At 46.8% G+C, this 27,085-nt stretch overlaps 1 protein-coding gene across 1 annotated transcript in view; it reads right to left on the bottom strand.

The window, feature by feature from the left end:
* The window catches only part of DNAH12 (dynein axonemal heavy chain 12), a 3,791,933-nt gene that overhangs the window by 1,343,850 nt on the left and 2,420,998 nt on the right, over positions 1-27,085 (bottom strand). Inside the window, exon 47 of the mRNA XM_069643677.1 lies at positions 10,246-10,408. Within this exon, the coding sequence (XP_069499778.1) occupies positions 10,246-10,408 (163 nt within the window). The remainder of the gene's footprint in view (positions 1-10,245; positions 10,409-27,085) is intronic.

Below are 27,085 nucleotides of genomic sequence, written 5' to 3' on the forward strand. Positions count from 1 at the left end.
CCTTCAATGTTAACGACTGGCACTCGTCACAATCTTCCGTGGCGTGGTCCTCACTGAGGCACCAGAGGCAGGCGTTGTGCGGGTCCGTCAGCGACATCTTGGAACCGCAGTCCCGACACTTCTTGAAACCCGGCCGCGGGGTTGAAGACGACAAAGACATCATGGTAATCTTCACAAACAGACAGGTTTGAAGAACCGAAAGAACAACTCAGAAGAAACGAGGCGCGCCGAGATCTCCAAAGCGAACATGTTTGCGAAAAAACGGAACTGAGGCTACGGGCATCGTGCATCCTACTTATAACATCCGGTGATGTTGGCTCGACGGAGGCCCTCGAGGACAGCGTATCAATGTCATCGACGCAGGACGCAGACGCCAAAATTTTCCGAAGCAGCACAGCTGTGGTGATTACCTGTCATAGATATGGAATACGTTGGAGTACCCAATCCCCTCGAATTTAAATTGTGTTTCCTTCTTGTTATTTTGGCACAATCAAAAGGTAAATTCAATAGAAATAACCATTGGAACCATTGAAAATCTGCCGGCAATGCTCAGTGTCGTAATGCATGTGGGCCAGAAAATGTCACTGTGGGCATGGGCAGGATGGATCGATTTAAAGCCCCGAGCGTGTTGTCACTTTTGGTTGACACCTTTATGGGGCTAGTTTTTGCTATTTTTTGGAACAGAATGCTGACACTGGGCTTCATCACAAGTTGGGCGAAGCAGTAAAAATGCATCGGTAATGCCATTACCGCCGCATTAGCGCTCCGCTCTACTATGAGTTGGGCGGAAAGTTGGGGGTCCACCTCCAGTTCTGAGCTGGGGGTAAATCTGCAGACTTTCTGTCCATTTTTGGCGCAATTACGCCACAGTATTAGCGCTGCAGTGATTGAGCTGAAAATGCCCTGTTGGGTCCAATAGACCCAATATAAATGGGGATTTAGCGCCCCACTGCAACTTGGGATCCAACGCTAATAGCGATGGACCAAGTTGCGGTAACGTTATTTGGTTGGGCGGTATCCCAGCAGATTTACCGCCGGAATACTGCCCACTCGTGATGAGGCCTATTGTCCTTTTGAGTGAACCTCGATTCGCTCACAGACAATGGCCAAGCTGCCTTACTCCTTCTCCTTGACCTATCTGCAGCTTTCGACCTGGTCGATCACTCTGCCCTATGCTCACACCTCCACACTGCAGCTCACTTCTCAACGGAGGCCATCACGTGGATCACATCCTTCCTTAACGGTAGGACCATGAGGGTATTTCTCTCCCACGGCTGCAGCAGACCCCATACCTATCACCTGCGGTGTTCCTCAGGGCTCCTGTGTCTACCCTACACTATACAACATATTTACGAAGCCCCTTTTCGATGATTTGGATCATCTCGGGATCACCTACACTAATTATGCAGATGATACTCAGATCCTCCTTCCGCTTTCTGGATATTATGGAAAGGATTTGGCCTTATTAAATAGGGTGTACATCATCAACCATGCATGGATGGCCACTCATGGACTATGCCTGAATGATGATAAAACAGAACTCATCATCCTAGGCACCACACTCACCATAAAGAAACTTGGCCCGGCCTACAATTCCTTCATGATTGACGGAAACAACATCAAAGTTGGACAGGAGGTCAAAACACTGGGATTTTATCTAGACTCCAATTTTTCCTTCAAAAGACAAGTGAGCTCCCTTGCATCCTCAACGGTTTATACATGCAAATTAATACGCGCAGCTAAACCCTTCCTGTCGGATTCCAGTTGCCTGACACTCACCAGAGCTCTTATTTTGTCTCGCCTTGACTACTGCAATGCCCTATACCTGGGATCTACTAAGGCTACCACCAGTAAACTGCAAACCCTTCAGAACAATGCTCTAAGAGCAGTTCTGGGCATTTCCAGAAGGGAACACATTACAAACTTTAGCCAACAGAACAATTGGCTAGCCACTAAAGATAAAATTCTATTAAAAACGGCATCACTCACTCATAAGTCTCTGAACAATGCCGCCCCAACTTACCTGATCAACAGATTCCAACGACAGTCCTCATTAAGACCCACTAGAACTGCATACAAAAACTGTCTATCTGTTCCCCACTACAAGCGGCCCACCATAGGGGGCAACAGCTTCCCAGTAAAAGCTGCTTTGTTGTGGAATTCCTTGCCTCCAAACCTTAGAATTGACATGCCCTACGAGAATTTCCGCTTACTGGTAGTCTCATGGTTGAAACTCGAGACCCACTAAGACTATGAAGTGCCCAGCACCACCCGCACAAACTGTAACCATGTGTGCCTTCCTGCTTACCTGTATATAATGGCCTGCAGGCCTACTACTGATTTGTATAAAACATTGGTGTATTCTATTCTTGTATTATGCATATTCTTTGTACTGTAACCAAGTTTCGAAAATTCTTGTAAAGGCTGCACCCTGATACCCCCGGGTACGCTCGCGCATTATAAATAATAAAAACAAACAAAACAAACAAACAAACAAACCTGTAGTAAGGCAGGCTTTGGGTAGAGTTAAGGACAGTGGTTCAGTGGAATCCCTGGTAGAAATTTTGGTAGAACTTTTTAAGTTGGCAACCGATGGTCGGGGTGGCCATTTGAAATGCATGTTACTGAAGACTAGATCTTTGGTAAAGCATGCAACCGATGTTTCAGATTTTATTTTAGTTCTTGATATTTGTGCCATTACAGAATCTTGGCTACATGAGGCTGCTGGGCCTTCCCTTTTCTTAGCCATTCCTGAGAATTATGGCATTTTTCGGACTGACAGATTTACTGGTGGGGGTGGGTGGAGGGGATTCTTTTATCTGCAAATCCTCTTTGGGTATGCATGGGATTGAAGTACAGGGCCCTCCTTATTGTGATGTTATCTACATTAACATTTTAGTTGATCCGAATACCACATTCATCTTCCTGTTACTATATAGACTACCTATTAATATGCCGGAATTTCCAGAACAAATTATGAGAATGTTGTTACCCATGCTCAAGCCTTCTTCAAAATCTATCCTGTTGCGTGACTTTAATCTTTGGCTCGATAATAGTGATGATTAGGTTGCCTTACGCCTGAACTGGGTTTTCAGAGAGTTAGGCTTCCAGCAACTTGTTTCTGAGTCTACTCTTTGTAAGAGTAATAGTCTAGATTGGCTTCTTTCTTTGAATATACAGGTTGGGGAGATGGGTGTGGTACCTTGCCCGTGGTAATACCACAGTGTTATTCTTTTCGCTGTGGTGTTGCCATCACAGATCACGAGAACTGCACCATTTAGGGTTATTGTAACACCTAGAAATGTGCGTAAACTGAGATGCTGGGCCCTCCTCTTTCTGCCTTTGTGCAGAAGATTGATTTGAATTCAGCAGACGATCCAGCTTGGCACCCTTAGAGAGTCAGTCTTTGATACTCAGAAAGCACAATACTTGGCACACTCCAGAGCTTTACGAGTTAATAACTATAAAGAGGAAATGTTATAACAAATGGACCAACTCTAGGTCAGAGGTAGATCCATTTTTACCTTCTATGTTTTCCCCAATGCACTGCAGGGTAAAAGGCTTTGTATTCTACAACAGCCAAGAATTACAAAACTTCCATCATCAATGCCAAAAAATCTGATTATAACTCAAGAATTTGGAATGCTGCCTCTGATACTAAAGAGCTTTTTACAGTTCTGAGAGAACTAGAGAATCTGTGTCCAACTGAGTTGCCTACGATTACCAAGGAAGGCTTGTGGTGCACTTCAATACAGGAGGCCATGCTTGGAACACTGCGGTGCATTAGGAGGAATAATACTAAAATGTCACCCTTGCGCAGTAATAAAATGCTGACCCCCACTACATCGACTAATGGGAGCGAGGGTTGCGGGGGCATCTCCCGGTCCCCTTTGTCGGCATAGTGGGGGTTGGAGGGGGCCCCCCGGTTCCGTTAGTTGGTAGAGGGGGACAATAAAAAAATAAAAGAAAAAAGGACCCTGCAACGCCAGTTCAGACGCACATTAGTGGGCGTGAATCGGTGCTGCAGGCTCGGAGGAGAGACAGCGGCACACTTCATGGTGTGCTGCTGAAAACGTAAGTGGGTAGGGGGGAGGCAGTTATGGGAATGCAGGGCACAGTGATCTATGTGATCACCGCGCTGAGCCATAATGGGAGTCAGCTATTTAATTGTCTACATTATGGGCAGTGCAGTGATCACATAGATTCCATTAGGGAAAACCTAGAGGGTAAAAAGTTATATGTTGGAGTGGATGTCTCCTTTAAAGTCTCTCAGATGGCTGTTCAGGACTGTGTATCTTTGAGTTTCAATCAATCACAGAGGCTGAAATGTCGGAGATCATTAAGCCTAGCAGTTGTATGGGTGATGCGTGCCCAGTGGTAGTAGTAAAGGACTGTGTACCTTTGCGAGAGACCTTCTATAACGAAATGCGTAAATCTGTCTTTTAGGGAGTGCCATGTCCCGGACAGCATCAAATATTCTTGGATATCTCCATTGATAAAGAAACCTAAGCTGGATCCCTCTGAGCTGAATAACTATCGACCAATCACCAATGTCCCCTTCCTTCTTAAAATCTTGGATAGGGTGGCATATTTACAGGTGCAGGAACATCTTGGGCAAAAGGCAGTCAAGGTTTAGGGCGGCTCATGGTATGGAGTATGCACTACTGGATATGAAATCGAACATTCTACGCTTTATGGACAAGGGTCAGCCTGTACTTTTAATGTTATTGGATCTTACGCAGCGTTTGACCCATTGGACCATGCTCTGCTAGTAGAGAGGCTGTCGCAGGCTTCTCTCCATCAGCTGCAGGATGGGTCAATTCATTTTTTGATAATAGAACTGCCAGAGTATTTCACAGGATGCAGTTGCAGAGCCAATAAAAATCCAGTATGGTGTACCTCAAGGTTCATGCTTGTACCAGACACTGTTAGGCAGAAAACTGTGCAGTTCCCTTAGGGACCACTGCAAAAGGCTTAAAACTACAGGTTATAGACAGTAAACCCAATTATTAGCAGTCTGCACCATCCAGATTTACCTGGTAGCTGTGGCTGAGCAGTCAGACCTCTCTCAAGAAGAGTTAGGCAGTATATAGAGTATACACATCAGTTACCAAAATACAGAAGCACAAACAAACACTGACCAGAGCTTTGGTATAAAAGTATATCATTATTTATTTAAAAACACACTTGTAAAAATACACTAACACTAATATGGCAAGCAAGTTCAAAACACAGTCACTATCAGTATATTTACATCCCTGATTACTTATTGAACAAGTCTTAGTTAAACCACCACTTATTTGCAGACAGAGTTGAGCGCTTAACCTAAGATGGCACTCCAATAAGTTAGTTAAAAAGGGAGGGGAAAAAGGCAGAATTAGAACGCACACAATACCAACACTTTTAAAAGAACCACAGCAAGGCAAGAAAGGCAGAGTCTACTGTAGAGCAAGAAAGTTCATAGGCCAGGCCCACTCTTGGAGAGAGCAAGGCGGAATGTGTCCAAGATCACACAGTTGAATTGTACTTTAAAAGTCTTTGCAGATGGTTCAAAAGGAGTTGGATCAGTTCGGAAAAAGTTAGTTAGCAGGTCCCAGGTCACCCCAGGATAGAGAGTCAAGGATTTACAGGACACCTTGCACAGTCTGTTGCAAGGGAGACCAGGCGGAACACAGTACCTTAAATGGTGAGAAAGCTCCAGCGGGGGCAGTTGTTCCTGGCAGCAGGTGCAAGTCAGTGCTTCGTCCAGGGGAAGAGAGGATCTCGACGTGGAGGAAAGCTGGAGGTTGTTGCACTGCCAGGGAAGAAACCAGCCGTGGAGTTTCCCAGTTAAAAGGTACTACCCTTTTATTTGTGGTAGTGGTGAAGCGTGGCTATCCGGCCGCCGGGGTGCTTGGCATGGGCGATTCGACCACGAGACGATCCAGGAAGGCGAAAAAGAGGGCGAACTGGTTATCCCCACCAGTTCAAAGGAAGAAGACTCTCCGGGATGAAGATCTTCTCTGTCGTCGGGGGGTGGTGAGCCGGTTCAGCAGGGCTCCACCGGTGGTGTCGTCGTTGCAGGTCGGCTCAGCTTCTCCCTCTTCCGATTCTTTGGTCCTGTGGCGACTTCTGAAGTTCCAGTCCCCAAAGCCCTGCTTTTATGCAGAAAACCCCCATTCATCAGTCCTTGCTGTCATTCAAACATGCTAAGTGGTGAGCCGAGCGGCTCACCACTGGGACAATCACACAAGAGTGCGACTTGAGTTGCCGAGGCAACTCGGTCCAGGGTGCCTTCTGTGCAGAAGCCCGCCAAAAAGTGGAACAAAGGGCTCGACTTGGGTTAGAGTTACAAAAGCGAACACAGACGCCATTTTGGCACTGAGTTCTGACATAAAATCCCAACCGGTGAATTAATATTAATTTAATAAACCGGCGGTATGTTTGAGGCTATGCTAAAAAGTGGTAGCCTCGAACAATGGGAAAATCCCATAGGAATATATTCGCGGTTGAATATAAAAATTAGTATCCACTGCCACCAGCCAAAACTCAATCAGGGGGGACTGGACAGTGCCCCCTCGGACAACAGACTCAGGGGCAATCGAATTACGTCCACAATATGATGGTTTGTACTGGTTCTGTTCACAATTTAGGACTAGAAAAGCCATTGGTGACTTTACATGCCCTGGGAGACAGTAGTCAGTCCCAGGGTATGGAGTCTATGTTTGGGGGTCACTATGACACCCCTGTGTTACTGCACGGAGGGTGCTGTGTAACACACATACCATAAACACATGAAGCCCTATGGAGTAAAAGACCCCATAGCCCATAAAACACATTCAAAGTCAAAGGATCACCTTAAATCATGTCTAAGAGTGGGAGTAAAAGAGGATCACCCTTAGCAGGAGAGAGAAAAAAAATAAACCCCCAAAAAATCCAGCAAAGCTGCTGGGGGACTCACTAGGTTTGAGAAATTAGCCTTAACAGAGAATTCTCCCTAACAGACACTTTATGCTCTACCTCTATTCGAACTATTTAACGACATAGGGATTAGTTATACTAACTACGCTGATGACGCACAGTGTCTAATACCTATGTCCAGTACTTATGATTAAGTGCTGGAAGTGGAAGACTCTGCCTATTCTTTGATCCAATAGTGGATGATGTCCAATGGTTTGGCCTCGAATGACGCCAAAACAGGTCATCGGCATGGCTGACAAGCTTAAGAAGCTGAGTACTGCTTATCAGTCTTTTGTCATTGCGGGCTGTAAATTGATTACTTTACCCAAAGTTAAAACCCTCGACTTCATCTTTGATCAGCATCTGGGCATGAGATCTCATGTTAACTCTCTTATTTCCTCTTCGGCTTATTACATCAAGCTTGTGACCCAAATTCGCTCTTTTATTTCCAAGCAGAACAGAGCCACGTTTGCTCGGGACATGATTGGCTCTATGATCGACTATGGTGGCAGCCTTTTATTTGGTATCTGTAAGAGCGACATTAATAGGCTCCAGGTACTGCAGAACAGTGTGGTTTGGGTGGTAGCAGGGCTGAGGAAGAGAAACTATGCATCTCAGTCCAGAAAAGAACTACAGTGGCTAACAGAATCTCTTTCCAGCTTTTGACAATAACTCATAAATTCCTGTTTTGCTTCAGTCCAAGAAATTTATCAGAATGTCTGAACTGGCTCCCGAATTGTAGGAATTTGCGCTCCAATAATGGTGTGATGGTTCTGAGAACAAAGCTTACTCTGGTTATCAAGTGGCATTTTTCCTCTGCGGCTCCAGGTCTTTGGAACACCTTGGAACACCTTGCCCCCTGTGAGAAACCAAAGGGTGTTCCACACGCTAGTCCTCAGGGACTTGTCATCCAGGTGGGTAGGACACGGCCATCGCTTTTGCATCCAGTTCCTGGGGATGGACCAGCGTGGGAGGATCACCTGGGTGAGGGGACTTTTGGGAGTGGGGGTAAGACAGCCGATGGTGAGACGCGGTATTCCTACCCTTTCTTTGTTCATCTTTCCCACCCTATTTTGTAGGATTCCCTGAGGTCCCAACTCCCCCCCTTTTTACACAAACACTGAGCGAAGGTGACAGAGTAACAAGACTAACTCTCACACATCGTACTGGACATGCCCCATTAATCTGGTTAGGCAAAGTCAGGCACTTGACTTCAAGTGCATACACCTGATACCAATTAGCTCTCCTCACATCGATAAAAGGCAACACCTAAAGACACACTCTGCGCAAGGTGGAACAAGAGTACAAGCAGCACTTTCGGGGGTTAAGGCAAACCTACTGGAGAAGAGCGACGGACCAAGGGACAAGAGCAGCGGGTCGAAAACCCTAAGAGATCTCTACTGGAGGTCATCACCTCTGACAGGCCACGAAAGACATGTGGAGGCGGTCAGATCCCGCAAGTGAAGACTGCATTTTTTTCAAGGAGGCCAGTGACCCTCCTAGGTGAATGGCAGCGTTAGTGAGGCGAGGCCAAGCCTGTGGTACTAACCTTCACTTGTGAATTGGAAATCGTAAACCCAAGAAAAAAACGCACACAGAGGTGAGTTGGAAAGCAACCTGAGAGATCGTTACGTGTTGGAGAAAGTTTGAAGTCGCAACATTATATTGCAAGTGAAGGCTGCACACGTGTGGATGAGATGCAAAGAAAGGCATACCTGTACATGAACTTTGAAGTAAAAAGACAGCTGTGGAATCAGCGATACCAAGTAACGGATTGGTCCGGTAAAAAGAAGTAGCCCACTCGGAAGTCTCTGTGAAAGGTGCATTGTTTGTAACAATAAAGGGAATTAAGTGCAAAAGCAAAGAAAGCAGAATGACCGCCTAGAGAAGGGGAGAGTGGAAGTTGAATCTTAAATTATCAGTCGAAATGGTTCTGCGGAGGTCAGTAAAAAAGCCACGCACTTTCAAAAGTCTTCGACACCTGAAAGTTTTCTGAGCCCGGCCGAGGGAGACCCGAAGTGTAATAACCTTGGGGAGAAAGCCCCTTTGCAAGTTTTGTTGAACTTTGTGCTGAAGAGGTCTGAGCTCGACAGAGGGGGACCTACTTGAACTTGGTGTTTGAAGGGGTCTGAGCCTGACAGAGGGGGATCTACGTGAACTTTGTGTTGAAACATTAGTTGGATCTCTGAACAAGAGACTTTAATGTGGAAGGCCAGGCGGGCCTCGATCCACGTTTTGGAACAGTTTACTGTGTTGAGAACCCAATCCAGAGTGTGTCATCCTGCCTACAAGGACCGCCTTACTACGTGTGGTCTATCGTAGGGAGGAGAACAGATTCAGCTACATTTATTCTTTTCAACACTGATTTTTCCTTTGCATACATTTCACCTTTATACACTTCTTGTACACAAGATAGGGCAGGCATTAGGTTTTTGTTAGCATAGACCATTTTGATTTGACAGACTACTAGGACTGTTTGGTTTATTATTTTATGGTAATTATAGGGCAAAGTAGGAGTATTTCCAACCCCAGAAACTTCAATAAAGGTTTTACAAAGAGTACCCATTGTGTCAGTGTCATACATGCGATACCATGCCTCCACTATACCCCTGACCTAAGAGGCATTGTTTCATTTGCTCTTTTTAAACAATCTCTGAAAACCCATATGTTTGAATAAGGCTTCTTCTTTGGTCCTGTTCACCATCTGTATTATTGCTTATGTTATTTGTTTACTCTGCGCCTTATGTCTATGGGCCTGCTTCTTGGCCGAATATAAATAAAAATAAAAAATTAAAAATAAATAATATAATGTCATGTAATGTGATGCTAACTTACGAACACCAACCACTCTTGACACTCCAAGCGACCAAGAAAGTGTACAAATGTTTGCATATGTCTCATCTGGAAGATGTTATATTTTAAAGACTAAAACATCTGCAGAGAAATTAGTATGCATTAGAAAGTCGATTTAACATGAAACATGCAACATTATCACTAGCTAGTAAGATCATGATTTGCTTTACATTCTTTAAAAAATTAGACTAGTGAGCATTATCAATGTGTGCAGGAAACCTCTTATTTATAAAAACCTTAAGTAGTAGCATTGCTATCAGTAACATCGCTCTCTATCACATACACTTACAAATCAACAATGAAATATTGTTTATCTATTGCCAGTAATATGCCTACAAAAGAAATACAATATTACGCATAATCACAATGTATAGCGTACACTGTCAAGGTGCTAAAAAGATATCATGTTCATGTCTCTTCTTATTAGTCATGGCCTTAGTACTGTATACTCACTTGAGATCCAGCAAAAGCCAATTTATCCAAACCACCAGTGTATCGTCTTTTTGCTTTCATCACAGTATTACGTTGGTTAGTGAGAAGCTGGCGGAAGGCAGCAATCAGCTCAAGATAAGATGTTGGTGTGACATAGTTGTGTCGTCCCAAATCAAGTAAAAATCTGTATCAAAAGAGTAATACCATATTAATTGCAGTAAATGCATATTGTACTTGTTGCTATAGTCATAAAACAATCAAATATGTTTGCTACAGTCTGTCTTTTAGCGTTGGCTCCTAGGTGGAGCCATCTAGTGTGCAAAAACTACAGGTATGAAGGAAGAGTAGAGAGGGGAAGTTATTGATCAATCTTCTCTACATTCCTAGCTTTCCCATGTGTTGCTTGCTGTGAGGATGGCAGTTATTGTTTGTTGTCTCTGGTGTCATTCTGATAGATAGCAACATCTTAGCCTCTACAAAGAATTATTTTCGTACAGCATCCACATTATAGCTCAAACAGTGTTGCATAATAATTGACTTGCGGAAAGCTAAAGGGCTGCTTCTGCGTCAAACAAAAATAGGGGGGAAATTGTTCAGTGCAATGGAATGGAAAAAACATATGCAAAGCAGACAGTGGGGGTCATACTGAACATGATGCTGCGCACTATGGCACGCTAGTTTATTAAAATATGTGCAGCGTAATGTTCTGAAATGTGCACTGTGACGTATTTTGTTCGTTTAGTTACTTTGATGCAGCAAATGGGATTTTAGGATCAAATCATAGTGCACTTACCTCGGGTACCATTTTGAGGAGGTACAGTGCCATTTTCACATGCCTGTGCATCTGGAAATGACGTTAGTGATGTCAAAGACATGTGCACATGCCGGAAGCAGTTAAATTTGTCAGAGCCACTTCCCTATTCCAGAGCTGTGCACCCAAGCTGCAGTACTTTTTGTTCTGGAGTTGCTGGTGGGGGGGTCCCAAGTCTCTGCACTTTTACCAGAGCTGCACTGGGAGGGCAGCATTTGAAGAGGAAGAGCACAATTTTGGTTTTGCCGCACTTTGGTAGCGAAAGCCACCAATGTAGCCAATGCATTGATACCAGAAAAAAGAGAAGGGGGTTTTAGAAGAAGGATATATGGTTGCTATCATAACTGGAAATGCCCAGGAATTAACTTATTGCATCACTAATTTTTATTTTCAGTGTACCTGAGCTGTTTGTGAGGAATGACAAAGAGTATGCTGTTTAGAGGCTGTCTGGAGGAAGCACTGACATAGGTGTCAGCGATGGTAAGACCTGGATTGGAGATCAAGGTGTCCTTCTTGAGCTTCTTCCTTCCAGTCTTAGCGAGAAGGGTAGGATAAGAGATAGAAAAGCAGTAAAAGAAGATGAGGGAAATTGAGAGCACCCTAGTGGGTTTGAGAGAAGGATGAGAAGGGCAGGCAAAGGAGGATAAGTTAAGGAAACACTGCACAGGGCAGCACAGGATTGCAGCAGGATGATGCACAGCCTGAGCAGGCTTCCTCGTTGCCAGTTGTTGTACCAGGACTCAAACACTGCTTTTCCATTACCCATTACTTCAACGGCCCCGCCCAAATCTGAACGAGAAACGCCTAGTCGGTATGACCTCTGTGGTAGCCAGGACACTCCTGGACATGGGGGCACCCGCTTCTCCCAAGTTCCATCACTGGCTTAACCTCAAGACGATTTGCGAGCGCAGAGAGACGCAATGGGCCTCATTACACATTAGGCGGTAAGGGAATAACGGTACCGGTAAGGGATTACCGGTATCGCTAAATTCCCTAGCTAACCATGACCCGGACTGGTCTGTGCCACTAATAGCGGCCAGTCCGTGGGCGCGCGACCCCTCAGGTCGGAAATAGCGGCATGGCGCTAATAGCACGCCATTACAAGGCATGCGGACATGCAAATAGCAGCATGGTATTGGCCGAAGAAGCCCATACCGGCATGGAGGAAATACCGGCATCGCGAACCACACGTTAAGAGAGTTGAGTAATGTCCCCACCTGCCACAGGTGGCCACAACAGCACAGGTGGAGGCAATGAAGACTGGGGCAGCACAAAAGGAGCACACCACACCCCTTCCCACACCGAGATGGTTCCAATACTTGCAGCATTACATGGGCTGGAGGACATGATTGCATTGCAGCACCAACAACAACAGGCAGCACAGAGGAGACGCAGGGGGAGGAGTATGGCGATACTGGCCCAGCAAGCCACACCAGTGCACCCAGTCATACCACAGAGGCAGCCAGCAATCCCCAGCATTCTAGCCATTTCATTCAACCTAATCACTGAGCAGATACACACCCTGCGCCGCCTGGACCGGGATACCATCACGACCATGGTGGACATGAATCCCAACGACATAGTGAGCCACATAGACATCCGTACTGCCATCCCCCCCCTCTGCTGAAGGTGGTAACTGTGCTCCACTACCTGGCCACAGGCACCTACCGGCATACGGTAGAGCATATGGATGGCATTTCACAACCAGTATTCACATGCACGCTGACCCAGGTGCTCGATGCCCCCCTGAAGCACACAAGTGAACACATATCCCTGCCACGGACAGCCCAGGAGATCTCCAACGACAAAGTTGGCATCTATTCACTGGCATGCATCCCAAGTAGCATCGGGGCAATCGACTGTACCCATGTGGAAATGGTGCTCCCACATCACAATGAGGCTGTCTACCGAAACAGAAAGCATTACCTCTCCATCAATGTCCAAATGGTATGTGACTCAAAAAAGAGAATAACACATTGTCGTGACCGATACCCCTGATCAACCCATGAATCAATGGTCCTGCGGAACTCAATGATACCACGCAACATGGAGCGCCATGCTGGACAAAGTTTGTGGCTACTTGGTGAGTAGCAGGGCAGGCACATGGCAGTGTGTTTGGGGGGGGGGGGGGGAGATGCATACTCCAACTGGTTGTGGACTGTCGTCCGAACAATAAAAGGACATACAGATGTACGCCAATGTCCACCAACGCAGCCCACAATGGAGAGGACACGAAACCACATGCAAGTAGTAAACTGCACAACAAAGACATCAATCCATAACGCAATACATGACACATCTATCCACATGCACATTGCACATCATACCATACCCTACATGACACAAAGCTGCTACATGCAGCCAATATGCATAATGTAAATGTGCGTTGATCACCACAACAGATATGCGCCCTTGAGTGCATGCAAATGGATCACCTGTAGCCATTGTACAGAACCACACCCGTACACCACTACTGATGTGCCGCTTCACAGCATGGGGACATTGGAATCATAATGGCAGTACACTAGCAGTGTCGTACAAAGGTTGTCTGGGCCCAGGAACACCTAGGACCTATCCACACCCAGGACATGGGAAATAGTGCCGGAGGCATGTATGGTGCACGTCCACTTGCAGGGACTAGCTTACCTTCTCACATTGCAGTTACACTGATCGTCTCCATGCATGCAGGGATTTGTGGATGCCAATCAGAATGCTAACAGAATTAGTGTGAAATATCCAGGTTGCAATTGAGGAGACCAGTAACAAGGCCACATTGTTCCAGTCATGCAGGTGATGCTGGCTATCCCCTGAAGAGTTGGCTCCTTACCCCTATACGGAACCCACAGAACAGGCACGAAGAGGAATATAACCTTGCACATAACCGTACCCGCGTCGTGATTGAGCAGGCATTTGGCCTTCTGAAGACACGGCTCTGGTGCCTAAGCTGGCCGGGTGAGGCTCTCCTGTACGGCCATGACAAAGTGCCGAAGATAACCATGGCATGTGTCATGCAGCACAATATGTGTATCAGACGGAATGTGCCTATGCCCCCTGACATTGACATGCAACCACCTGATGAAGATGATGTTGAGGGGGATGAGGATGGGGGAAATGGCCCGGCAGGACATGCAAGAGGCGATGGCCAGGAGGGACACGATGTGCGTCAGCATCTGATATATAAAATATTCTGAGAGACAAGGGTCAACTATTTGGATGGAGATGGGTATTGTTGCCCTGCTTTATGTGGTGAGGCGCACAATGGACCCTGTCCCCAATAAAGTACACATACACAATGATGAAGACCAAGCCTGTGTTTCAACTTGTCAACAGTGTATTATGATTAACTTGTGAACAAAAAGTGCATGGCCCCAACTGTGCAAACACCCTTTCCCCCTTTCACCCCACAACACTCCCAAAAACACCCTTTCCCCCCAAGCCCCCACAACACTCCCCAAAACACCCTTCCCCCCCCACAACACCCCCATGTGTGGCTTGTAGTGCGTAGGTGTCCTGCTGCACATGTGCCAGCTAGTTCTTGCTGGCCCTACTTCTCATGGCCTCCACCGCCATTCGGAGGTTGGGATGGCGTGCCCCTCATGGTGCGCAAGGAGCAGCGGCGGGGGCTTGTATGACGTGAACTTGCAGAGTAGGAGGTGCCCGGTTGATCCTGTGGTTGGGGGGATATTGTCACTCCATAGCGTACGCTATGCGTGTGAGGACCTCCCTCAGTTGGGCCATCGCCTTGCACAGCCTGTTTGTGCAGGTCTCCATGCCCTCTCTTGTCTGGCTTGCATTCGACCTAACCTCCTCCCTCAGACGGGCTGCCTCTTCCACATGCTGGCCAACCAGCGCTGTAATGTCCACCCGCCTCTGGCCAGGTCATGGCGACTGCGTCCAGTTCTTGGGGTGGCTGCTGCTCCCTGGTCCATGCCTCGGCAATCAGGTGAGGACACCGGAGGGCTCCAGCGCCCTTCTACGGTGTCGTTGTCAAATTGTCCATGGCTACTTGATTGCGATGGTGGCCGTGGGCTTGGCTCAATGGATTGGGGGGCTAGGGGTCTGCCTTTGCATTTCAAGGTCAATGGTCTCCTCCACGTCTGACAGCAGCGCAGTGGCTGCTGCCTCACCAGTGGAACTGGTGGCGGCAGAGAGCGGGCCCTGCGTGCTTGTTTCCAATGACGGGGGGAACACTGTCGTGGGTGCAGCAATTGTAGCAGCCGTGGCTTCAGGCCATGTTGAACTGGCGATCTTGCTGCCTTTACCTCTCTGCTGGTGCTCACTCCTCCCTGTGCCCCTTGAGGTGGTGGCGGTGTCTCCTGTCTCCTGTGTCCTGGCCTTTTTCTTGGCTGGGGGAGCATGTGTCACAGTGCCCTGTTCATCACTGTCTGTGATCCTGTGGGGGACAAAAATAGGGAATATCATCGGTGATGGTTCTACGTGCCTTATGCAGAATGATTACGTCATGCCGCTCTATGCATTGGGACCTCTTTAGTTGGGAATCTGGTAATAGGGATGTCGGGTGGGTCATGCATGAATGGGTCTGTGTTGCACGTGTATGTGGTGATGGGTGCATGTGTGTGTGTTGGGGTGTGACACTCACATTGGCAGGGTTGTGTGCATGTATGTTTGTAGCTGGATCCATGGGCTGATTCTGGACTCAGATTTAGGGGGCCCCTCACCCTTCACAGTGCATTGTTTAATGTGTACACTCACCTCCATATGATGAAGTGGGCGCACCACGCTCCATGTCTGCGATGGATTCCACGCCAATTGTGCTGGCGCAGGTCTCCTCCCACTCCCGGAGTTTTATTGGTGAATCAGCGCCACCTCCTGTGGCCATTGCCAAGTTGCGATTTGCAGCCAGTATGCTGCGGACCCGGAGCCGTAGATCATCCCACCGCTTTCTGCAGTCCTTGACAGTGCGGGTGGTGGTGCCCACCGCACTGACTTTGTGGACCACCTCTGCCCAGATGGCCTCTTTCTTCAAGAGGGTCTCACGCTGCATGTCATTGGCGAATACAACATTGGCATTTGCGGCAAGGGTCTCGGTTAACATGATCAGCTCCTCGCTGGTGTATTTGTCTTTGCGCTGCCGATCCGCGTCTTTCTTGATGGCGTTTGACATCGTCAGGGTTTGCGGGATGATTTGGTGTTGGAGTCGTGTGGAAACAGGTCCTGGGTGCTGAAGATGGCAATGGATTGTGTTTTTAAAGATGGCCGCCGTGCTCTTTCCCGTTCCTGTGCGATGACGCTATTTCCGGTTCCGCAACTATACGGTCACCACTATTAGCGGTGACCGCTATTTGAATGTAGTGGGAGGTCGAAGTGCTATCAGCGCTTTCGTCGATGCCGGTAAGGGACTTTTTGGGGTCTTTTGTGGCATGGCGTTAGGGTCATTACCAGCATGGCGATGTGCTCGTGTCCGCGTACTCGTAATGCCACGCTATTAGTGGCATCATGCCAAGCTCGACACGTTAATAGCGCCATGCCGGTAATGGCCAGATTTTACTGCATAACGTGTAATGAGGCACAATATAACCTAACTCTTCCGTCAAATTGTAAACCAAGGGACTACTGGGGTGCCTTTCGGAGCTACCAGGCCACGGAAGAGGATAAAGCCAACGAGCCGGATGTACAGACTCCACGGGGCACGTCCCCTGATGTTGGCTACTCATGAGGGCCTCCTCTGGGGGAGGAGTGGGTTGGTGATACTTGGGGTATGATGGTCTGAGACAACGAACTTAAAGGATCTGTCAGGTGTGGAGTAATACGTGAGTTGTTTAATTCTGATGATGTTCAGTGAGTCGTGTTATGGTGATGGTAAACAATGGAAGTGGGTGTGGGTTGGGGAAGTATGGGGCCACAGGCCCTGAGTTGGATTTATTGCTATGTTTAATTTGTTAAAGTTAATAAACACAGATTAAATAAATAAATAAATAAATAAAACACTCCCCTGACATTTGCCACCTCCGTGAACTCCTGGACCTGGATGGTCTCGCTCTTTTCGAGACATGGTTCAAGGCCAGCTCTGTAACAAGTTTTTACACACTCCGCTACAAGATCCTCTCTGAGTACAGGCCCAATAGGCCCAGAGGTGGCGTGGCCCTGATCTTTCATGAGTTGATCCCTGCTTCCATTATCCCCACTCAGACCTATTCCTCCTTCGAATGCCTGGTCTCAGGCTCTCTATCTCTCCTGGCCTCTCTCTGACCTTGGCCACCATCTGCAGGTCACCATCTTCCTCTCTGAATGGGTTGACTTCACTTCCTCTCTCCTTTCCTCTACCTCCCAGCTTCTCCTCCTGGGGGTGGATCTTAACATCCACCTGGACTCCCCAGACTCGTCTGGGCTTTTTTGCAACCTATGCGACTCTCTTTACCTCTCCATTCTACCCTCTGGTCCGACTCCCTCTGCTGGTCACACCTTGGATGTTCTCATCTCTTCAGACATTCCCCTCTCTAATCATCTTACTCCTCTCCCATGTACTGACCACTTTCTTCTTTCTTCTCACTTGAAGCTTCATGTTCCCTTTACAAAGGCCCACCCAGCACTGCCACCTTCCTTCGTGGTCATTCGACCTATGAAGCGAGTGTCAGTGGCTGCCTTTGTTTCCACTTTCTCTCCCCCACCTACTCCTGCAGCTGACTCCCATCCGGACAAAGCCCTTTACAACTTTCACCTTTCCATCTCCAACACTCTGGATCTCCTTGTCTATGTTATGAGGATCTGCCTGAAGCCTGCCACTAAGTGCAATTCTTGGTATGACTCTGATCTGGCTGCTCTGAAACGCAAGTGCAGAGTAGCTGAATGGAAGTGGGGAGCTTCTGGTGCACCCTCTGACAAACTGGCCTGCCGCCTGCTCCAAAGGCAATACAGCCTCTCCATCTTCTCTAAGCAGAGGGTCCATATTCAAGCCTGCATCTCTGCAGTCTCTAACAACACGGCAAAGATTTTCAAAATCTGCAAGGAGCTAACCAATCCTACTGCCGTATCTACTTCTTCTACACCAACCTAGGCCCTCTGCACAGCTCTGGCTTGTCATTTCACCACTAAAACCCAGGACATCCTGTCTGCACTCTCCTCCCCTTCTCTTCTCTCTCCCTCCACCTCTCGCAGGCCCTCCTTGGCCCCTCCGTCCTCTTCTTCTCTCCTCCCTCTCTCCTGAAACACCTGAAGATATTTCCAGACAAGTCCGGTCAATGAAAGTCTTATTCAAACAGGTGACCACCCTGCTCCTCCAGAACCATTAAGGACAACATTGGTTCTCTCGCTCCAGCCTTGACCGATTTCTGTAATCACTCCTTTGCCACTGAATCTTTCCCCTCTCTTCTCAAGCATTCCCTTGTGGACCCCCTACTAAAAAACCTTCTGCCAACCCCTCCGTTCCGACAAACTATTGCCCGATCTCTATCACTCTTTTCCTCGGTAAACTCCTAGAGAAGTTGGTTATCCCTCAGCTAACCCACCACACTGAATCTGTTGGTTGTCTCCATGACCATCAGTCTGGCTTCAGAGCAGCCAGAGGCACGGAGACTGCACTCCTGAACACCTGTGAAGATCTGCTCTCTAATCTTGACTCTAGCTCTCCCTTTTCTCCTCGACCTTTCCTCAGTATTTGACACGGTCAACCACAACATCCTGATTACTCATCTCCACGAGACCCTTGGCATCACAGATCATGCTCTGGCGTGGCTGACTTCCTTCCCCCTGGACCTACCTTCCCAGGTTCAGCTGGGGTCCTTTCTCTCCACCACCTCTCTCTCCACATGTGGTTTTCCCCAGGGCTCCATCCTCTCCCGCTGGCTCTTAAATGTCTATTTGGCCACTTTGCCCCTCCTGGTCTTAACCTTTTCCTCCGTGTTATGCAGATGACACGTAGCTCTCTTTCCCTCGGCCGCCTCCTCCTCCTCGCTAATCCCGGATTGTCTATCTGCTATTCAGATATGGTGCGCCTCTAACGATCTCTGTCTTAACTTCAGTAAGACTGAGATAATTCTCATTGGTACTCCTGGTACCGGTTATCCTCTCTCACTATGGCCACCCTCTTTGGGCCTTCTGCCCTCACCCTCTTGTGAGGCAAAAAACCTTTGGGTCATCTTTGACTCCACTCTCTCCATACACCACAGGCCTTGCTAAGAAGGCCAATTTCCAGCTGTTCCTCCTCATAGGTATTCTTCCTTTTCTCACCTCCCCCCAGAGGCTCACTGTCTCCAGAGCCCTGGTTCTCTCCAGGCTGCACTACTGCATCAGCCTCTTTCTCAATCTGCCATTCCCTACTCTTCAACTCATTCAGAACAGGGCCGCAAGACTTATCGCTGGCCTCATGCCCAGGAACTGTATCTCTACGGCCCTGAAATTCCTCCACTGGCTCCTGGTGGCTGCAAGGATCAAGTTTAAGACCCTCTGCTTCGTCCACAAGGCTTTCTGGGGCCGTGGCCTCACTACTGTACTGGAGAGACCCCCAACCGGCCCATAGAGTCAGAGTTTGATCTGCAGTACTTTAAGACAAGATAGCTGCACCTTGAGGTGGATGGGGGTGCAGGTTTTCTTACTCCAACACCAATCAATAAGGACAACTCAATGGCAAAGGGGAGTCTGTTTAATGACAAGTACAAAACAAAAAAACGGGGAAACATGGAAATCAACAGTGATGCGATAGCCCGTCTCGCTTCAACTCCCAATAACTTCATACGAACAGTAACATTTATACCCAAAATTCGTCATCATTGAAGTGTAACACTCAAAAGTTCTATTGGTTGGAAAAAGGTAACTTAAATATAGGTGCTATATGTGTATATGGTAACAGAGTGTGGGGATTGGATAAACATTATTAGATGGGCATCTAAGCCCTTCCTTCACAAATGACTACGGTGGATGTCACTAAAGGTATGACGTCCCATTGGTTCTACTATCTATAGGACCGTAGATTATTTGTTCCATTGTGATTGGGTTGGCTTCAACCCCATGCATAAATCTCCACTTTAATTAGCAGCACGCAGAATGGTCAACCAGGCGCAGGATGCCCCAAGATTCACCCGGCCTCCCTTCCATCAATCAGTACTTTGGTGGCTATGTGTCAATTAGCTGGCTGTGGTCAGCCTCGAAACTGTAGCTTCTTGTCAGAAAAAGTTATGATATCTCTGTCTGGGCAACAGCCAGGCGTAGGTGTGAAACTGTGCCTCTTCTCGCTCGGCTGGTCACGTGCTAGCACACCGTGAATCTGCTTAGTTTTACTTCTATTTGCACATTTAACTCTTATCTGCTTAGTTTTACTTCTATTTGCACATTTAACTCTTATTCGGCTTGCCACCTGCCTGTGCCTCCATATCTCGGCCTTCCTGAGATAGGCTATTCTTGTTCTTAAGTTTCGACTCTGCAAAGCTACCGTTCGCGCCTTCTCTTGGATTGAACTCAACTTCCCAGGCACAAGCTGCTCCTGCTGAGTTTCGATTCAGCCATCTCTTCTCGTTTTAGCTGGCATACGAATCCTGTCCTGTTTGACCCCTAGTAACCTGAGTTAATTCCGCTTTTGTGTAAAGTGGACTCGCATTTATATAGTGTGGTTCGTTGAGGTAGAATATGTATAGGTGGCGCTTGCCGCCCTATTCTTCTACTAAGCATAGCAAGCCACACTGTTTTCTTAGCTTCTTGCGCTTACAAGCATATGTACAGGCATTAGCTTGTTGAATGTCTTCATACTGCTTAAGTTTCTTTATATTTCAACATTGTCTCTCCTTCTAAGTTCATGATATCCTTATTCATGGCATTTTGTCTCTGTATGTCATCTTTTTGGTTGTCGTTTTCTTTCGTCTTTGAGTCTGTCTGGGCCCTCATGTCATCACCACTCGTTTTCAACCAAGGACTTTTGTGTTTCTTCGGGGACAGTGTTTAAGTAATCTTCATTTTGTTTCATTTGTTGGTAGGGTTTTCTCAATGGATACCTTACTCTCCATGGTTGTCTGGTTATTGGTACTTCAATAGGTATTGTTGTTCTGATAGGCACTGGGCAGAGCCCTACTGCGGCTCTCTGCTGGTTTATTTGGCCATATTTGGGACCTCCTCTACACTCCCCCCTCTGGTCGGTTCATCGACCACTTCTGCTTCCTCTTTTGGATTCATCTTGCTTGGTTCTTCTATATTCATTTCTTCTTCATCTTCTGGGTTTGTACATGATGGTGTGAAGGAGTGTCTCTTTAGAGTCCATATTTGTATCACTCCCTTCAGGCTTCCAGCTGTCTTTACTTGTTCGTCTTTGTCCCATGTCATTAGCTGACATTGTCCATTTAGGCTGCAAATAGATCCATTTTCCTTCATAATTTCAGCGTTTCCTGGGATAAAGAAACTTCGTACCTTCAGGCGCATGCTCGCTGGCCTTCACAAAGTCTCTTATTTCATCATCAGTTAGATCTCTGGGCTTCCATCCTGGTTTGACATCAATCGATATCTCCATCTCTATGGCCTTTCTTCGCCGTTTTCTGGCATTGCGAGATTATCATCACTAGCAGGGCTCCTAGGAACTTGAATGCGTCCGCCATCCATTGTGGAACCCATGAAAACATTGATCCAACCAGCTGTCATCATCCACTGTCATCATCCACTTTGTCGGTTTCATTGATCATCTGGTTCTGTAGGTTTGTCAGCATATCTACAGCCACTGTTAAAGTTCCATTTTCCTCATCGTGAGAATGTTTAAATGTGCAACATGATTCTCCAATTTTTGCACAAACACCTCCATCCATAGCTGTGATCATGTCAAATACATATCTGTCTTGGAGAGTCATCAGTCGGATGGCTCTTAACTCTTCCTTGATCGCATTGAATCCTTTTATTGTTGTGTTGATGGTTTGCAGTAACTCCCATCTGGTTAACTGCAACCATTTAGTATTTGCTCCAACTTGGAATCTTGGCATCATGATTGTCGCGAACACTGATTAGGTGAGGCTGAACAGCCTGTGTTCAATATGGGATTGCATGAAATGCTTCTTTTGATTTGGCAGAAAAGTAATTTTCTCTCTTCACTCGTATCGTTAGTTCCACAGATCTCCTCTTCCTCAGGTGAGCATCTGCTTTCGGGAAACTATCAATATTTAGGTCACTTTTCGGGATCACTAGTGCTGGAACGTGGACATTCACTATTGTGCATATGCCTCCCCAGTTTTTCGGCAGACTGATGCATGCTTTGCATCCACATGCCCAATAATGATCCATAATTACCGCAGTCCCATGAGTCATTCCTGGAGCCTGAAAAATGTGTCCACAGTTCTGGTTCTCTCCCATCTTCCTTGTGCCATTGTTCCTGAAGCACAATTTGGGGCTTTCTAGTGGCACTATCTGCAGTCCTCCTCTGTCTTCGACCCATCTCAGTAATTTTGTATGTTTTGGCCATAGTGGTTTGCACTGTCTCTGTGAGTTTTCGATGGCTTCCTTGCAGGCTCCGAGGACCATCCATGCTCTGCAGATCACTACTCCTTGCTCCCATCCGTCTGGTGAAAGCACTGTTCCCCAAATCTGCATTTGGACTCTGTTTTTCCACATTTGAGCCACTTCTGGAGTTTTTCCTTGGATATTCAGTCTCGGGTTTACTTCCCATCTTATTCCTGCTTCTTTAACTTCAGGTTTCTCGTACCTGATCATGTGATTCCTAGTATGGGCTCTATTTCTCGTCTTAATGTCCTGGACATAATCATCTTCATCGGGATAAGCTGTTTCAGTTGCCCATATCAATGAGGCATCACTTCCCATGAACTGGCCTCTGGTGTTGCACATTGCTATGTGTGAGAGACAGTGTGCGATCGGGACATCCATTTCTACAGCCACGAAGATCTTGGATTTCCCCATGCTGTACGGTAGAAGTGCACAAACAAAGCGTTCTCATTCTGAATTTCGTCTTCCAACTTCTTTCATGTGCTGGTGCCAAATGTTGTTTCCTAGATGTGCTGTGCTGTCCAGGTAGTCGTTGAGTTCATTATTATCTTCATGCATGCTTCTCTTGATTCTTAAGGTTTTCCTGTAGTTTGCTATAACTACATCTCTGAATGCCTCTGTATGGCTGTTTCTTGCTGGCGGGTTCTCAGGTATCCTGGTCCATAGTGCAGGCTTCCTCATCTGCGTCATTTGAGTGGAGTCTGGCAACTCTTTCCTGGTCCTCTTGCATATTTTCTTTGCTGCATGCAAGTGCCCATGCCAACCAGCCTAACACTGGTCAGGTATATGGCTGTATTGTAGGACTGGTACTTGTCCCTTGTGTTGTGTTGGAATATGTGTGCTGGGTAATACAGCCTCTGTTGTTTTGTTCTTCAGTTCCTCTTGTAGTTTCCTTGCTCTGGCTATGTATGGGAATAGTAACATTTGTGTCCTTGCAGAGAGTTATTCCGAGGCCACTTTCGTTTTCTTAAGGGCTTCTGATATGACTGCTTCTGTTGGTCTTTCTCTTAATTCTTCTTGTTTTCTCCCACTATCTCCTGTGAAGGTTTTTACGGTAGGCAGTCTCATCTTCTCTGCTGCTTTCGTTTGTGGTTCTGTGGTCATTGACACTAGGCCTGTTTTGTGTGCATTCAGTGTGTGCGTGCGTGTAGTTGTCAGTGCTTTGCCTTCATTCATTTCATGCCGACCCGGTCTCCGGCTTTCCTGCTCATTCATTACCATAAATGTGTGTATATCACTATTAATCACGTTCATTTCAAGTTCATTTACTCTACCATCAGATTTTCTAGCGACTGGAATTACTATATAAGGTCTGGGTGCTTTTGTGGGTTTCACGCGTGTATCATCAGGTGGGTGCACTGAAATTGGAACGCTGTGTGCACCAATAAAAAATGCAGTTCTGATCGTTAATGATAGTAAAATAATGATAAATACAATGCATAGGTACATTATGGTTCGATATGTAAGGCGACAGCATTTTCTTCCAGAGAAGCGGGATGCCTCTCTGCTTGTGGGAGGACCAGGTTACTGTTCTGGGCCCCCATCTTGATCATTTGCCAAATGTCAATGTTATTGTTCCCCCATCCAATATCGTTCTTCGAGTTCTGTGTCAAAAGTGCCAGGTGCTTCACAAGTGTCCCCCTCTTGCGAGTGACAATTGTCTCTTAATACAGAATACAATTCCTTTGCTAAACTATGGGAGAAATAGATTAAAATAATACTTTGATGAGTCACCTTTACTTTGCATGTTCAAAGTGCACAAGTTCCCAGTCCACTCCCCGAATCTTCTTCAGTCCTGAGGACATGTCAGACACTGGTCAGTATGAAGAGATAGGGAATATGACAACAAATATAACAAATAAAGTTCTTGACTCTGCTCCCTCGATCTGTCCCTCAGTGGAAAGTCTCCTCTGGATCTCAGGATTCAATGAAGATTGGAATTTTTAATTTAGGCTACAACGGTATGCAAGAGCATGTTTAGCTGAGTACACTTTACTGGATCTCCGAGAAATGTAAGTACATCAACATTGGTTGGTCTTCCCACTAGCTCTGGAAAGTTCTCGATGAGGTGAAAGAAGACGTGGTATGCAAATCTACTGTCTTCTGGTGATATGGAAATTTGTCCAGTCTTTATTATATGTTCTTTCCTTGATGTAAACAATGTCTGTACTGTCCGGTCGCATAGATTGTGACCAAAATGATTACTTTATTTAAAAGATGGCTTAAACGTTCAGTATTCGCTGGGTCTCGAAGGAATGTGAGAGTGTCTGTCGTCCTTCCAATAAGAGTTGGACAGTCTTCGATTATGCGAAAGAAAAGTGGATTGTGTTGGGAGCATTTGCTTCTTTCTCGCTGTACTCAGGGAGTATGATGAATTGTTCAGCAATGACAGTATGCAGTTATCTTATTATTTTTTCGTTTTCAGGATCTTGGAGAAAGTCTGTGACACTGGTGAGCCCCTCTACCAGTGACGGGTATGATCTTACCACTATGTTGAAATATGTGACCACGTCCTTTGTGATGTCTCTACTTTGGGACACCTTAAGTACTTCCAAACAAGGTCTCCGTGTTGGATGAATCGGTATACTGTATCTGTTTCAAATGTAAATATCCTTGGTCAAAATTTGTCAGTCTTTTTCTCATCACGGCTTAAGAGTGCCTTAGTTCAAAAGTTCAAATCAATAAAACATGTTGTGGCTTATACGGGCAATTTTCTTCTTTACCCTGCAACTAGGATGCACAGAGTATCCGTTTTTATGTCTTTATCCCCTTTTTTGCTTAGAGGAAGTGTCCAAGTTAAGCCACAACTTGCAAAAAGTTCTTTGTCTTTACTCTGCTGATCATGCATCCTTCTTCGTCATGGATCTCGTCTGCACGTGCTGTGGTTCTTCCCTGTTGTCTGTAGTCTCTTAGGGGTGGGGTGCAGGCAGGGGGGTTCCTCCGATGTATGGCTTGATATCACCCAAGAAGATCCAAGCTCTTCTTCCTGATATGATATGATATGATATGGTATTTGTAACGCGCCTATACACAAGTGTTTCAAGGCGCGACGAGGCAGGGAGGGGGGTACAAGGGGAGACAGAAAACGATCCTACTAGGCCAGGTGTCATTCAGATCGCGCAAGTGCAGGGGTAGGGGAGGGGAAAAGTGCAAGGGGAAGGGGAAGGGGAGGGGGGGAAGTGCAGTACAAGGTAAGAGGCGTACGTAATAAATAACTAAATAGGGCCAGCTGGTGGCAAGTGTGAGGTAAGTGCAGAACAAGTGCTGGGGGAGGGGGGGCTGTAGGGATACAGAGACAGACCCGCAGTGCAAAGGGGTTCCAGGGCATCAGTGCAAGTGGAGAGTGGCAGGGCCCAGGACCGAGGCCGTTTAGAGTGGTCCAATTGCAGGATCAGTGCAGCTTCAGTGAAAATTAATTAGCCGCTCAGCAGGGGAGAGGGAGAGGGAAAGCAGAAGCAAAGAGGAAGGTTTTGAGGTGCTTCCGGAACCGGAGATGGTTCTCCTCAAGTTTCAGGGAGGCAGGAAGGCTGTTCCAGAGGGAGGCCCCTTAGCTTGATTGCGGATGGAGTAACTGTGAATGGTCCGTTGAATCTTGGCTCGTCCCACTTTTTCCTTGTATGGTTTCTCACCAAGACGGCATCTCCAGGGAAGACAAGTGGAACACGTAGACCTTGAGCTGAGTCTGGTGTACTGTCTCCTTCTGGGTTCTGTGCTGCACTGCACCCTTTTTGTCGTTACTGCAGCTGGTCTGAAATTATAGTAAGGCAAGATGTCATACCGTTCAGATAGTTTTGCATTTCAGACCCTAAAACCTCTCCTGTCGACTCATCACATCTAGCTCTATCCTAGGGTGTGAGGGGAGTTCTCATTCTTCTTCCTGTGGCTATCTCGTGTGGCGTAAGATAATGGCCGGAGCCAGGTTGGTTCCGAAGAGCATACAGTGCCAGTGGAAGGCAGTGCAACCATCCCTTCTTTAGAATAAGCTTCCACTTGGCCTACCTTTCTATTAACAAGCCGTTGAGCCTCTCACAGATCCCATTACATTCTGGATGATACACCAACGAGAACTTGTGCTTTATACCAAGCAGCAAGCTAATCTGCTCAAAGACTGCATTTACAAAGTGAGCCCCATTATCTGATCTCATGACTTCACACACCCCCCACCTGGGGAATACTTCCCTCACTAAAAATGTGGCCGCACAGGTAGAGTTTGGGTGTGTACATGGACCTGCTTCTATCCATCTAGAGAATGTACACACCACAACAATTAAGTATCTGTACCCGTTGCAGACTTGAATCACGTCGACGTAATCGACATGCAAGTGCTGAAAAGGCCTATTTGGCCTGGGGGTGACTCTTCCCATTATTTTTAATGTGTGCTCAGCGGTGGATTGCTGGCAGATTATGCAGTTCACCATAAAGAATGCAACATGCTCAGCTAAATTCGGTATGAACAAGTCTGCTGCGAGCGTTGCTGCTAGATTCTCTTTTGTCATATGCGCTGGGTAATGTAGTTGCTCCAGCGCTATTTTTAATAGGGCTACAGGCATTACTGGTTTACCAGTGCTGTCTTGTCGCCTCAAGCTGTCAAGGGGTTTAAAGAACACCCTCAACGTTTCCACAGGT

The sequence above is a fragment of the Ambystoma mexicanum genome, chromosome 2p (assembly GCF_040938575.1).
Source record: "Ambystoma mexicanum isolate Mex_15411 chromosome 2p, UKY_AmexF1_1, whole genome shotgun sequence".
Classification (NCBI taxonomy): Eukaryota; Metazoa; Chordata; class Amphibia; order Caudata; family Ambystomatidae; genus Ambystoma; species Ambystoma mexicanum.